The sequence below is a fragment of the Mytilus californianus genome, unplaced genomic scaffold, assembly GCF_021869535.1.
Source record: "Mytilus californianus isolate M0D057914Y unplaced genomic scaffold, xbMytCali1.0.p SCAF_1, whole genome shotgun sequence".
Taxonomy (NCBI): domain Eukaryota; kingdom Metazoa; phylum Mollusca; class Bivalvia; order Mytilida; family Mytilidae; genus Mytilus; species Mytilus californianus.
In genome coordinates this window covers 59,529,766-59,543,235 of record NW_026262581.1, presented here as the reverse complement: position 1 = coordinate 59,543,235, position 13,470 = coordinate 59,529,766, and the positions used below count along the sequence as shown (strand labels likewise).

The 13,470-nt window shown below is 32.1% G+C and overlaps 1 protein-coding gene across 1 annotated transcript; it reads right to left on the bottom strand.

Annotated features, from left to right (window-relative positions):
- On the bottom strand, positions 1-2,427 carry LOC127705254 (3-beta-hydroxysteroid-Delta(8),Delta(7)-isomerase-like). The gene is made up of 3 exons (XM_052209596.1): positions 2,099-2,427; positions 1,540-1,576; positions 1-485 (listed from the first exon to the last, which is right to left on the bottom strand). Exons 1-3 carry the CDS (start codon positions 2,388-2,390, stop codon positions 128-130), a joined length of 687 nt encoding a protein of 228 aa, XP_052065556.1. The 5' UTR covers positions 2,391-2,427; the 3' UTR covers positions 1-127.
- Positions 2,428-13,470: the final 11,043 nt, after the last annotated feature.

Here is a 13,470-nt window from a genome sequence, read left to right as displayed (position 1 = left end):
TATTATTCAGTGCTTTAATGCTTAAACCTACAGTAAGGTTTAGAAAAGAGAAATCTTGCAGTTTATTCATCATTGCAAATAGATACCAATCACATTGATTTGACAATATGTAGTTCTAAACTTGGAACTATCTGCTTTTCTTTTGATTCCTATTATTAAATCTAAAATCTGATGTATTCTGTGAGTTTACGATCTTGGAAACGGCGTGACAAATCATAATCAGTGGTACTATTATCCAAAAAGAATTCAAAAATAAAAAATAAAACCAAAAATGTAAAGGATGATACAGCTCACTGTGGATGAAACTATCTTTGACTTCTGTTAATAAATACAAGGTATCTCCGTATAGCTGGCAGAGGGAAACAATCAATTGTAAAACATATCGGTAAGGACTGTTGCTTAGATAAGCTATCACGGTCAGGAAACACAAAGGACCATCAATAACTGCGGTTATTCCTTCCATGCATACAGTGAACGTATCAGAGCTGGAAAAAAATACAAAAGAGACAGTTAGTAATTTATTGTTTTCAATCGTTCAATCGGGTGATAAATTCGATCAATTGATTGACATACTAGATTCGTATGTGGATTTGGAAATTATTGCAGGTTATTGAAGCTTGGTTTAATATATTTATACGCTGCAGTCATGTTTGCAATTCCTTTGGCAACTATGATAACAATTCATTGATCAATATACACTTTACATCTATGTCACTTGGGCTCTGGTGGATAGTTTCCTAATTGTAACAATCATAAAAAAAGTATTAACAAAAATACCGAACACCAAGGTAAATTCGCAAAGGGGGGAGTCCATAAAACCTCACAAAATCAAACGTTAGACTATATCAACCAAAGGAACGAATGAAAAACAACTGTCATATTCTTTACTAATGCGCACTAAATTAAACTGTTTATTTTAATTAGTTAAATAGTTGGAAAAGCGAAATTATGGATTATAGATTGTTATGTAAATAAAGTTGTAATTAACTCAGGCAAAATTAGTCTTGCACGGTTTTGATCGTCCTGGTTAGGACCTTTTAGTTTTAATGCTGTTAAACGAACATGATCATCTATATTTTAGCCCTCAAAATAAATTTTAAATTATAAATTATAAATTATCAAGAATACATGTTAATTGATGATTTTTTGTTTGTTTGTATGTTTGCTTTAAAGGATTTTTTCGTGGTAGATGATCAAGAGGGGTTGGGCCGGTAGGAGTGGGGAGCGGGGGCTTAACATTTTGATGTTAAGTTAATGCTTTTCTTTGTTTCATAAAAGTATTACTCTTTTAAAAAAAAATACAACGAATCTCCTAACCCTGAGATGTCCAACAAATTATAATGACAATATTATCTGTGTCGAAAGGCAGTGGTCAAATTGAGAATTCAGATACAATATATACATATGTAACAGTGAAGCTGTGAAGAAAAACACCAGTGTAAACAAAAATTCCCAACGGTTTTTAAATAGAAAGAAATGAAAAAAATATAATATGTTTAAATATACAACAAATAAACTATTGACAAACAGTATACTCACGTAATATATCGACTATCACCTTTGCCGTATTCCTTCCCTATAACAAGACAAAAAATAGAGATATGGTCAAGCGGAAAGGACAAGATGAATTTCTTGACACACATGTATATACATAATACAAAGATAAATATGAATTAATGAAGATGTGGCGTATACACCGATGGGTCCGCAGCTCAACAACACAACAAGACATCTGGAATTCAGTATACGGACTTAAACAAGTAAGAAGTGTCTATTATATACATCATGCTAGGCACTACCGTTCTACGTCTCAGCTTATTTAACAGACACCATCAAATCTGCTGTTGTCGCTATTTCCAGCGGTATATTCTACATAATCCCCATGAACCAACAGAATATCTATCGCAATTCTAAATGTATTTAATAACAAATCAGAATAGCTTTCGTAATTAAAAAAGTTTTATCATTTTAAATTTTGTTGGTATAAACCAGGATCATTTAAATATCCCGCTTAGGTAACTATTGAATCAGATGTTTTAAACAGTTCATAATATAGAACTTTCCTTATACAATCTAGTTCATACTTGATCATACTTACACATTTCTGCCAAATAAGAGGATCCTCCTGCTAATGTTGAATGATTAAAAGCAAAATATCCCTCCAGGATTGTGTGGATGAATCCACATATTGTGAACCAGCATAGCAACAGTCTGTATCCAACAGTAAATTTCTTCTTTGTTGTATAAATCCAGGTGATTATAAACACGATCAAAACTAACGAAAAAAATATACCCAGTAATTCTTTGATACTGATCTTGTTTGGTTTATAATGAGGAATGGATAAATCTCTAGGAAAGTATGGATGTTTAAAAATGCCATCGGATCCCATTGCGATATATACTATGGCTAGTAATAATGTTTATTCAGGTTCGACAACTGTATACGGATAAACGATTTTTAATTGGCTGAAACAGGGATTTGAATTAGTAGCTATACAAATCCTTGCCTGGAAAAATCCGAATTTAGCTTGTTAAAAAATAGTTTATTCTATTGTATGTTCTTCTTAAGATGAAGTCCTACTTTATTGAATCATTTTGACTGTATTTTGATCTCTTTTGCCTTTAAAATCGCTTATGAAAAATGTTCATGATCAGTTTATCCTGTAACTAAATGCGGATAATCATATTGGTCTGAAAAAAACAATTAGAAAAAAAAATCGGAATGGAGATTCATTTAAGAACTGCTCGGACAGGAAAATAGGGGTGCCAGTATCGTAGGACACGAAGGTGAAATCCCGGAAGAGAAAATAATAAAAGTAGGATGCGGCATGCCAACAGCTCTATTCAATTATTTAAGTCTTTATGACAATACAAAATTCCCAAGTATAAAGGAATCCATTCAAATTGTGTGTTATTAAAAGGAATAAGGGGACGACCGTTTGATACTCTGGGGGGGGGGGGGGGGGGGGGGCAGGGGGCAGGAGGATTTTGAAAATAAATAACTCAGCCTTGATAATCACAAAAATAAATGGTTTGTTCTGTGGTAGTTTGAAAATCAATTACTTGACTTGCAATGTATTGAAAATAAATTACTTGACTTGCAATGTATTGAAAATAAATAACTCAGCAGGTCTAATCGAAAGTATGAGATGGCACCAGATTCTTCATAAATTCATCTTTTTTCCAAAAAAAAAATCGGGAAACACTTCCCATATCTTTTAATAATAAAAGTATAAATATTATTTAAATATACTTGAAATGTCAGAAAATTGGTTTCATTTAACTTGAGGTTAATTGTCTCAAGAACACTTACCTCACTTTTATTAAATCAGGGCCGTAACTACATTGAGACAAATGCCTCATGTAGAAAATTTCAAAACCAAACGCTTGTCTCCATATCAAATTGTGTTCACCGTGAGTGCCTTGCAAGAAGCAAGTTCTGTTCTCCCTCAGACGTAGCCCCTGATTTTTCGGGATCAATGTTTCTTATTTATTTGTCTTTTGTTCATTGATTGACCTTCTGTATTCTGTTAGTGTTGCATTCATTTTAAAAAAAATTGTAATTTAGTAATTTTATTATTAACTTGATCATGAGTTTAAAAAAACACAGCAGCCACAGACTTAACTATGTGAATTACATTTTTGCTTTTAATATCATGCATATTTGTCTTTTGATGTTGTTCCTAGAAACTTAAGTCTTACACTGAATCTATAACGTGATTTTGCTTTGAGACCAAAATATTGTCATAAAATTATTAAAACAGAACTTGCATTTTCAGTTTAAGAAAGGGTCTGGGGAACACCCAGAAGGCATGATTTTGCATCATTTGTTCTATAGCTTCTTGGGCCTTCAGCGGTTCAAATACCCTTCAAAAAAAATTTTGCCTCGCTCCGCTCGGCGAAACATGTTTGCCAATACTTTTAGAAGAGCCTTAGTTTCAACCAAACTTTAATACTGTGTATGTATGCAATACATGTATATGCATTGGGGGATATAAAAGATTCATTTCTGCAGAGGATAATAATTAATTCTGATTAAATGGTACATAATGACTTGACTATACATGAATTATTTATAATAAACAAATAATTTAAAAATTGTATGTTTTCGAATATTATAAATATAGTTGTGAAAATAAATAATCAGTCCCTTGCTTTGATGAAAATGGAAAATCTTGCTTCAATAGTGCAGAAAATAGATAATCTGTCCTCTTAGTTTACAAAAATAAATAACCGATTCCAAAACAAATCCTCCTGCCCCCCCCCCCCCCCCCCCCCCCCCCCCCCCCCAGAATATCAAATGGTCTTCCCCTAAACAAAAAAAATTGTTACCGTTTCCAAGCTGTAACTGGTTTTGTATCTGGCCTCATTTTTTACATAGTTACAGATTTTTAGTCCTACTGTTATCTTTTATTAGAAGGTTACAAAGTTTGGCAAAGGAATCATTTTCTTTTTCATGGATCTTCTAAATCAACCATGATATCTACTGATCGCAACACAAAATTGCGTTCTATTCACAGTATACATGGAAGATACATATGTACACCGTATTATATATTTTCCGTTCAGCATATCCAATTAACAAGGAAAACTGCATACATGTACTTTATATGGTGTATGGCTAAATCTGGTCTTCATGTTAAATCTATTGGTCTCGGACAAACTATTGAACCGTACGCCTAATCTTTAGATGACTTAATGGATAACGGACCCAATAAGGAATTTTTCGGTAGAAAAAGACTCACTAGTTGATTTCCAAGTCTGATGGTAAGACGTCAAGATAACAGTAGTTATAGATTCTAGGATGGCATATTTTAAATAATACAACCCATCTTTCAACTTACTCTACATGGGAGGAAACTCATCAAGTTTAAGATACCATACAAATAAGTTTGTGTTAGCCAGACGCACGTTTCGTCTACATACTGGCGTTCGAATCAAAACAATTGGAAGGTCAAATGAAATAAAAGTTGGAGAGCGTTGAAAATCGAAAATTCCGAGAGAAAAAAAGTTTCAAATACGACTGAAGCAATCTATGATTAGGTTAGAAAAGCCTTCGTGTTTCGTATAATTCAACATTCTATAAACAGTAAATTTACATAAATTGAACATTTCAATGATATTACATGTCAACACAAAAGTGTTAACTCCTAAGCTGGTGATACCCTCGAGGACGAAACGTCCATCATCATCGACCCAGTAGTTGTAAAAACTCATGCACCAAAGAGATCCGGCTTAATATTTTTGGTATTCCATACGCACGTTTCGTCTTCATAAGACTCATGGGTGACTTTAGATTCAAAACAGTTGAAAGGTCAAATGGAATACGAAGTTAAAGATCATTGAAAACCAAATTTTCCAAAAACGTTATGCCAAATACGACTCAGGAAATATATTGCTTGGGGTAGAAAAACCTTCAGAATAATTCAACATTTTATCAGCAGCAAATTTACAGAAAATTAACTTATCAATATTTCATGTCAGCACAAATGTGCTGACTACAGGGTTAGTGATACCCTCGGGGACGAAACGTCCACCAGCAGGTGCATCGATCCAGTGGTTGTAGAAACTCATAAAAATTAACTGGCTTATAATTTTTCTTTTTTGGTACCTTGACACGCGTTTTGTCTCTCACGATTTATTTTATGAAAAATTCGTAAGGGTTCCGCGGAACCCAGTGTCTCGCCTACTTTTGCTGTTAGTCGCAGGCTCAACAAAAGTGGGGGGAAATTATTAAAAATTTTCCTCTAGATACTATCTTTTGATAGTAAGAAGCTTCTATCCAAGTTTGGTAAAAATCCAGGATGGTTTATGAATCTAATAAATGTTTTAAAAACTTTAACTGCAGACTGTATGTAATGCTAACTGGAAGAAAAACTAAGTCCATTTATAAGTAATATACGGAAAAACAGGAAATAGATTTTTACAAAATTTCCTTCTAGATACAGCTTTTGATCATAAACAAGCTTCTGTCCAAGTTTGGTAGAAATCCAGGATAGTTTAAGAAAGTTATTAAAATTTCAAAAACTTTAACCACAGAGTGAATATTTGTGGACGCTGCCGCCGACGACGACGACGACGGAATGTAGGATCGCTATGTCTCGCTTTTGCGACAAAAGTCGCAGGCTCGACAAAAAGCAGAAAACAAGATAATTCCATCATTGTTAGCCTCTTCAATACGAAAATCAAAAAGTATTATGAATTTAAATTAATAACATCTCAAAGATATTCACAAGATTTGTGGCAGTCCACAGTAAGTATTTGTATTTGTGGAAATTTGTCGTACAAATGTACCTTAAGGCTTCAAAACTTTTTTCATTCATAAAAATAAAACAGAAAAATCTCATACCACAGCCATATCAAAAAGGAAGTTTTGCCATACAATGTCACATACAATGATGTTGATATATAGATGTATATCTTTTAAAGCTCTAATTAATTTATCAGTTTGTAAAAATCTGTGAAAATCGCTAAAATTAAGTTAAATTTGTCAATTTAAATGATTCCGTGGTGACAGCACAACTGACAGCATTCTCTAGGCAACATGGAATATCATTCATGTTTAATAGATTCAAACACATTTTGAAAGAATTGACGGGCTTTACTCTTTCGCTGAATTCTATACAAGACAAAAAAATAGCTTGAATCCAGACATAATATGTACTATATACTCGTGTCTGCTTTTACCTTACCAGTGGGATTTGTTCGGTTGTCTTTGCAAAGCTAGATCCATTAGAGAAAAAGTACACCAATACACTTAGAGATCACTATGGCAAAGATGAAGGCCGCAGTAGCGGTAAATAAATATTTTACAATATTTATACTAGGGATGTCAACTCGGTGAACAATTACTATATTTTATCGAGCGATACTCCAGTACTCGCTCGGGAATATATTTACAACACGGGAACACAAAAATACGTACTTTATATTTTCTATGGCTTGTTGTTCAACGGTCGAAAAACCATCTACATAAGTTTCTGGGAAAAGGAATTACACACCATAATTAATAGCTCTTTACCTACAAGTACTAATTAAGTAAAAACAATAATCTCATCAACATAATTTAATGAACACCTATTTAAAAATTATAACAAGGACAAACCATATCAACCAATAGTATTTGGTAATCGCCAGGAAAACGCATTTAATGTTTACAAAGGCGTAATGATAAGAAGTTTAACTAATCACTGAGGGTCTTCAGAGGATGCAACGAATTTATTTTATTTGGATACATTTTCTTATCAACTATTATTGGGGACAGTCGGTTTTGCAACTTTGTCCTGCAGACGAAAAAATTTGCTCTGACGGTACCGATTGGACAGAATGGCTAAGACATGTTTAGTTTAAAGTGTTAGCCTAGGTATAGCCCACGTATTTTCGGAGGCATTTTAAATAACAATTTATTATATACTTAGTAGTAAATACAGGTATATTGTATGTATAATACAATCAATGCCAATCGTGCTGTATCAACCATCCGTGATGATATCGATATCAGTCACGGTTACAAAAGCTTTATTAAACCCCTAATCTGTGTGACGTCACGCCATCAATATCAGTCACGGTTGTAAAGGCTTTATCAAACCCCTAATCTGTATGACGTCACGTCATCAATATCAGTCACGGTTGTAAAGGCTTTATCAAAACCCTAATCTATATTTCTCGAGAAAAGATAAAAAAAAACATGTACTAGAGGTATATAATAAAGTGTATATGATATGGTTTTTACAATATCACACCCCGTATCAACCCTCAACCAATATAATCCCTCGAGCAGAGCTCTTGGGATTATATTGATGTCTCGGGTTGATACGTGTGTGATACTGACAAGGCCATATGATATTCTCTATTTAGCACAAGCATTCGAAACAAAATGTAATTTATTTACTAGTATGATTAATCAGTGATGCCTATTTAATTGTCCGAAAGAGGATCTCAAGAAGATCAGTTTTATATAAAAAAAACAGCAATATTCTAACAGGAAACTGATTAGTCGAGTATCGTTTTGGTATTCAATACTCGGTACTACCGAGCGATACTCGAATACTCGAGTACTCGTTGACATCCCTTATTTATACAGATAACAGAGTGGCCGACTTATACATCTTTGTTCAATTCAATACTAGTCATGCAATGTGTGTGTTGCTGATAAATGTACCTTTATGGCTTCCCCTTGTCACAGATCTTTGACCTTATTGTCAAATTTCTAGTCATAACCAGGCTAGTGTGTAAAATATAATCTACATTTTTATTTTCGATTTTCCCCAAGCTTTACATTTGTCCATTTAACGGATATGTTCTTGTTTTAATTCTTTCTTTATTCTTCTTTTCACGTATTTAGATTTATTTTTGGGCCTACATTGGAGCAGAATCAAACATCAGGCGGCCTTTTCGTTTTGATTTTGTTCCGATCATTTAAATTTTGTCCGGATTTACAGTCTGTACAGACTTAACGAGGTTGAAATTCAAATTATGTACTATCAATGCACAATGTATGTTCAGTACTTTACAAAAGTATAACAAAAATACCGAGCTCCAAAGCAAATTCGAAAAGGGAAAGTCCATAAAAACTGCCAAAATCAAACGTTACGAGAGGAAAGCAACTGTCATCTCGGAACTCCAGTTACATAGAAATAATCTAATAATTTCTACACATTAAATTTGGTCAGAGATATAATATAGGTCTTTGATTTGGTATAGAAGTACATGTATTAGTTGCGTCTTTGACTTCTTTCACTAGACTAGAACCAGGTTGTCTGACAATAACTTCATTTTAGTTAAGGGATCATTCAGAATGTTTTGATATAACTATAGAAGATATTATTTATGTTTCTTGGTAAATAGCTGTCTCATGAACAGTTTGTTCTGAACTACTAGTATCTGTGTTTTATGTTCTGATCAAACTGCTTGTATCTATGTTTTATGTTTTGAACAAACTAATTGTATATGTGTTTTATATTCTGATCAAGCTACTTGTATCTGTGTTTTATTTTCACATTTACTGAACTATATAAAATCTGTTTTTATTCACATCTTTATGTACTGAATTACTGATATATGTGTTTTATGTTTTAATCGAAATACTTATATCTGTGTTTTATGTTCTGAGGTACTTATATGTTTATTATTCACATCTTTATGTACTGAACTATCAATATTCTGTGTTTTATGTTCATCTTTTATGTTCTGATCGAACTACTTATATCTGTGTTTTATGTTCATCTTCTTATGTTCTGATCGAACTACTTATACCTGTATTTTTTAAACTTAACTTCTAATATTTTTGTTTTTTTGTTTCACTGTTTCACTGTTGTTTCAAAATACACTCAGACGCAGATTTCCTGCGTAACAGGAGCGACGAATACACATAAATTTACAAATAACATGTTCAAACTACTTATACTTGTCTTCTATGTTCAGATCGATCTACTTATATCTGTGTTTTATGTTCATCAGATGATCTATTTGTGTTCTGATCGAACTACTAATACCTGTGTTCTTTATTCTGATGGAACTACTTATATCTGTGTTTTATTTTAATTTGACTTATAATATCTGTGTTTTATGTTCTGAACTTCTAATATGTGTGTTTAATGGTCACATCTTTACATACTGAACTACGCAACTATATAATCCTTGTGTATTTCTAAAACTATATAAAACTGTGATACTGCCCAGTGTTTTGTACGGGTGTGAGATGTGGAATATCATGAAAACTTATGACAACGCTACTTTAAACCGGTTTCAACATTTTATAGTGAAACATATTCTCGACTTGAAAACTTCGACTCGATCTGATATGTGCGAGAGTATTCTTGGTATTCATCCAATTACAGGATATATTTACAAAAGAAAACTCATATTCCTACAAAAAATGTGTACCTTAGACATTTCTTTCTTTCTTAAAGGATATTTCTCGTCAGATTGTTTACATTTTTAATAGACACTCAAAGGAAACACTATGGATTTATTCCTAATATCATTGATATTCTAAAACAGTATGGGCTTGTTATTTATCTTCTTGATTATATTGAAGATGGAACATTCCCTTCAAAACAAATTTGGAAGTCTATCGTTTATATATATATATATATATACACCTTATGTTTGCGGTATACCATCTTTTCCGCAAGTTTATTGTTTTCTGTTTGGTATATTATTAATAAATTAAGATCCATTTTTACATCTGGTGATCTGTTTATTTGGCAATCGCCATGGCAGTCAGCAGGGTTTAAGAACATCCGTTGTTCGACCTGCTAGTCAAATGCGTTTTGTTAAAATATACTTTTTCACTTTTTTGGTCTTTTGGAAAATGTTGTTTGTGCTGTATTTAGACCACTCTACCAAGAAATTTGTTTTGCATGCACACGTATAAAAATTGCGGTTTTTATCCAACGCAATCATAGGTTTGAACGTTGTTTTCAATTTAGACTTGTATATATATATATATATATAGCTATATGTTTGTTTATTATATTGCAACCTGAATATATACATAGGTATACAATTTACAATACAAATATCAGCCAGCTTCCATAAGCTTATGAAGCACTTTGTTCCAAATATATTAAACATCGTTTATAGTGCAGTTGATGGGATACAGATGAACAATTGGTTAAACCGGATTAATTCTGAAGACAGTTTCACACGTTTCAGGAATATACACAAGTCAGTGACTATTGCGGAATTTTGGAAGGACTCGAGTTCTTTTAAGCAGATAAAAAATTCCCTTTTTATTACTGAATTAGTAATTGAAATACCTGATACAACAAGTAAGATACGTGATATATGTACAAGGAATTTTAAAGATGTTATGTACACGCTTGTTGCAATTGCATCAGTACCAATGCACAGCGCGAAGTCTGGTGGGACATTATAAGTGACAATTATCCAGTACAGCTGTACTGTGGATTAAGCATGAATGACGACGAAATCTTTTTTTTTTTTTTTTTTTTTTTTTATCTTTTATTTGTTTTTCAATAGTCAGGATTTTACATACCCCCATACACTACCACCTGACAAGGGTATCAAGGGGTTCAATATAGAAAATAATGCAGTATACAACATGTATCTCTTACTAATTGATTTTTACAATAAGAGTATTTAAGGTTACATGTAAATTTTATTTGATTAATCTCTCTCTCTCTCTCTGACTTTTTCTTATACAACACTTAAACCTTTCACTCATGTTTTGCTACAATATGTATCAGGACTTACTTTTTAACACAATTATTTTAAAGACAAACATAAATTTGCTCATAGTATATAACTTATTTCTTATCACTTAACTAAAATAGATAATATGAAACAATATTTAGTTAAATATTACATGTAAAGGAGACCAAAATTTTTCACAAATTTGGACTTTATTATTTTTCTTTGCAATATGATATTCAAGAAATTGGTATTTCTTTATTCTATTCTTTAACTCAACCATATTTGGTTTTGTTTCATTTAATTTACATTTATATATATAATTCTTCGTAATTATGACTAACAGATTCAATAATAAACTTTTATGTTTGCATCCAAGAAGCACACTCTCTTTGTTGAGAACAAAGTTTACAAAAAAAAGTTTCACAATATTTGAAAAAGACTGCCACAATTGAAAAGTTATTGGGCATTCAAAAAAAGTTGTTCAATGGTTTCTTCTCCAAGTTTACAAAAAGTACATAACTTGGTATCTTTTAATTTAATTATGTACAAAAAGGTATTAGTTGCTATAATTCTGTGCAAAAATTTGTATTGAAAGGTTCTTAAATAAGCATCTCTACAAGACATTTTTTGTTATCATGAAATATTCTGACCATTCTGTTGTATCAATAACCAACAGTTTTCCCCATTTCAAAAATTTGATTGTTGGTAGTTGAATAACTATATCTACTAAGTTTTTATATACAAATTTTGCTTTCACATTACACATGATATTTTCTTTAAGAAAGTATCATCAGTGTTAAATCATGATTTAGATAGTTCTCTTTAAGGCGTTTTTCATAGTGTTAGGGATTTTTGAAATCAGACCATAGTATTTGATAAAATTGTTGGTTTGTACTTTTTCTTGAAATTGCTCAAATTTATAAAAAATCATATTTTCATGATTAATAAGGTCACTTACAGACTGCACACCTCCCTTTTTCCATTGAATGTAATACGGGAAATCATCCAAAGAAGAAAAGTTCAAAATATCTAAGGATAAAATGTCACTGACAGAAATTTCAGTATTAGGTTTTGCAATAGAAAAGCATAGTAAAACATTCTTCCAGAAATAATTTTTACATCATTTAGAAATCTCAATCAGCTTTTCTTTCTGGAGATGTAAAACCCTTTCACGCCATACTGTATAAGGTCTGCCAGTAACAATTGCTGCCAGCCACCATTAGGGTTTGACAGCAGTCTTTTTATCCAACTAATTTTCAAATAGAAATTAAAGGAATGAAGATGTACCATATTAAGTCCACCTTGTGAAATATCACCATTAAGTGTTTTACGCTTAATTCTGTCTGGTTTTCCATTCCATATAAAATCATAAAATAATGAAGTGAGCTCTGTTAACCTGGAGTGTGATAAGTTTGGCAATGCAGTCATTATGTGGACCAACTTTGAAAGAGCAAGTGATTTAATTACTGTAATTTTCTCCAATAATGTGAGTTTACCATGTTGCCAGCTCTTCAGAAATGCAGAGACCTCTTTAATCTTCTTAGCAAAATTAATTTCTGTGATACAGCTCAAATCTAAAGAAAAATCAATCTCAAAAAGTTTAAAATTTGAATGTGACCAATGAAGTGTAAAGTCAGGACATAGAACAAGATCTGAATATTTTTTACTTCCAACCCATAGTGCTTTTGTCTATAAAAGCATTTATTTTCAAACCTGAAATTTTATAAAAAGATTCAAAACATGAAAGTGTTTCCCTCAACGATATTTCCCTTCCATCTAACATTAGGAATGTGTCATCTGCATACTGACTTAAAAGTGATTTATTATCGTTGACCGTAATTCCCCTTATATCAGGATTGCCTTTTAATTTCAAAGATAGTAATTCAATACCAATTAAAAATAAATAGGGAGAAAGAGGATCTCCTTGTCTGCAACCTCTTTCTAAATGAAAAAACTTAGACATGTGTCAATTATTTATAACACAACTTGATGCCCCTAAGTATAAAGTTTCAAACCGTCTACATATCGAAGGCCCAAAATTAAAGCTTTTTAAAGATTTTTTAAAAATAGCCATTCTAAGGAATCAAACACCTTTTCAAAATCAACAAGTAATAAAAGACCTGTCTTATTATTTTCCTTAAGATAGTGCATCAAATCATATAAAAGGCGTGTGTTCTCATCCATAAATCTATCTTTGATGAAACCTTTTCGTGTATCACTTATGATAAATGGTAAAACAGGTTTAAGTCTATTAGCTATAACAGCAGAAGCTATTTTCATATCAGTATTCAAAAGACTAATAGGACGACA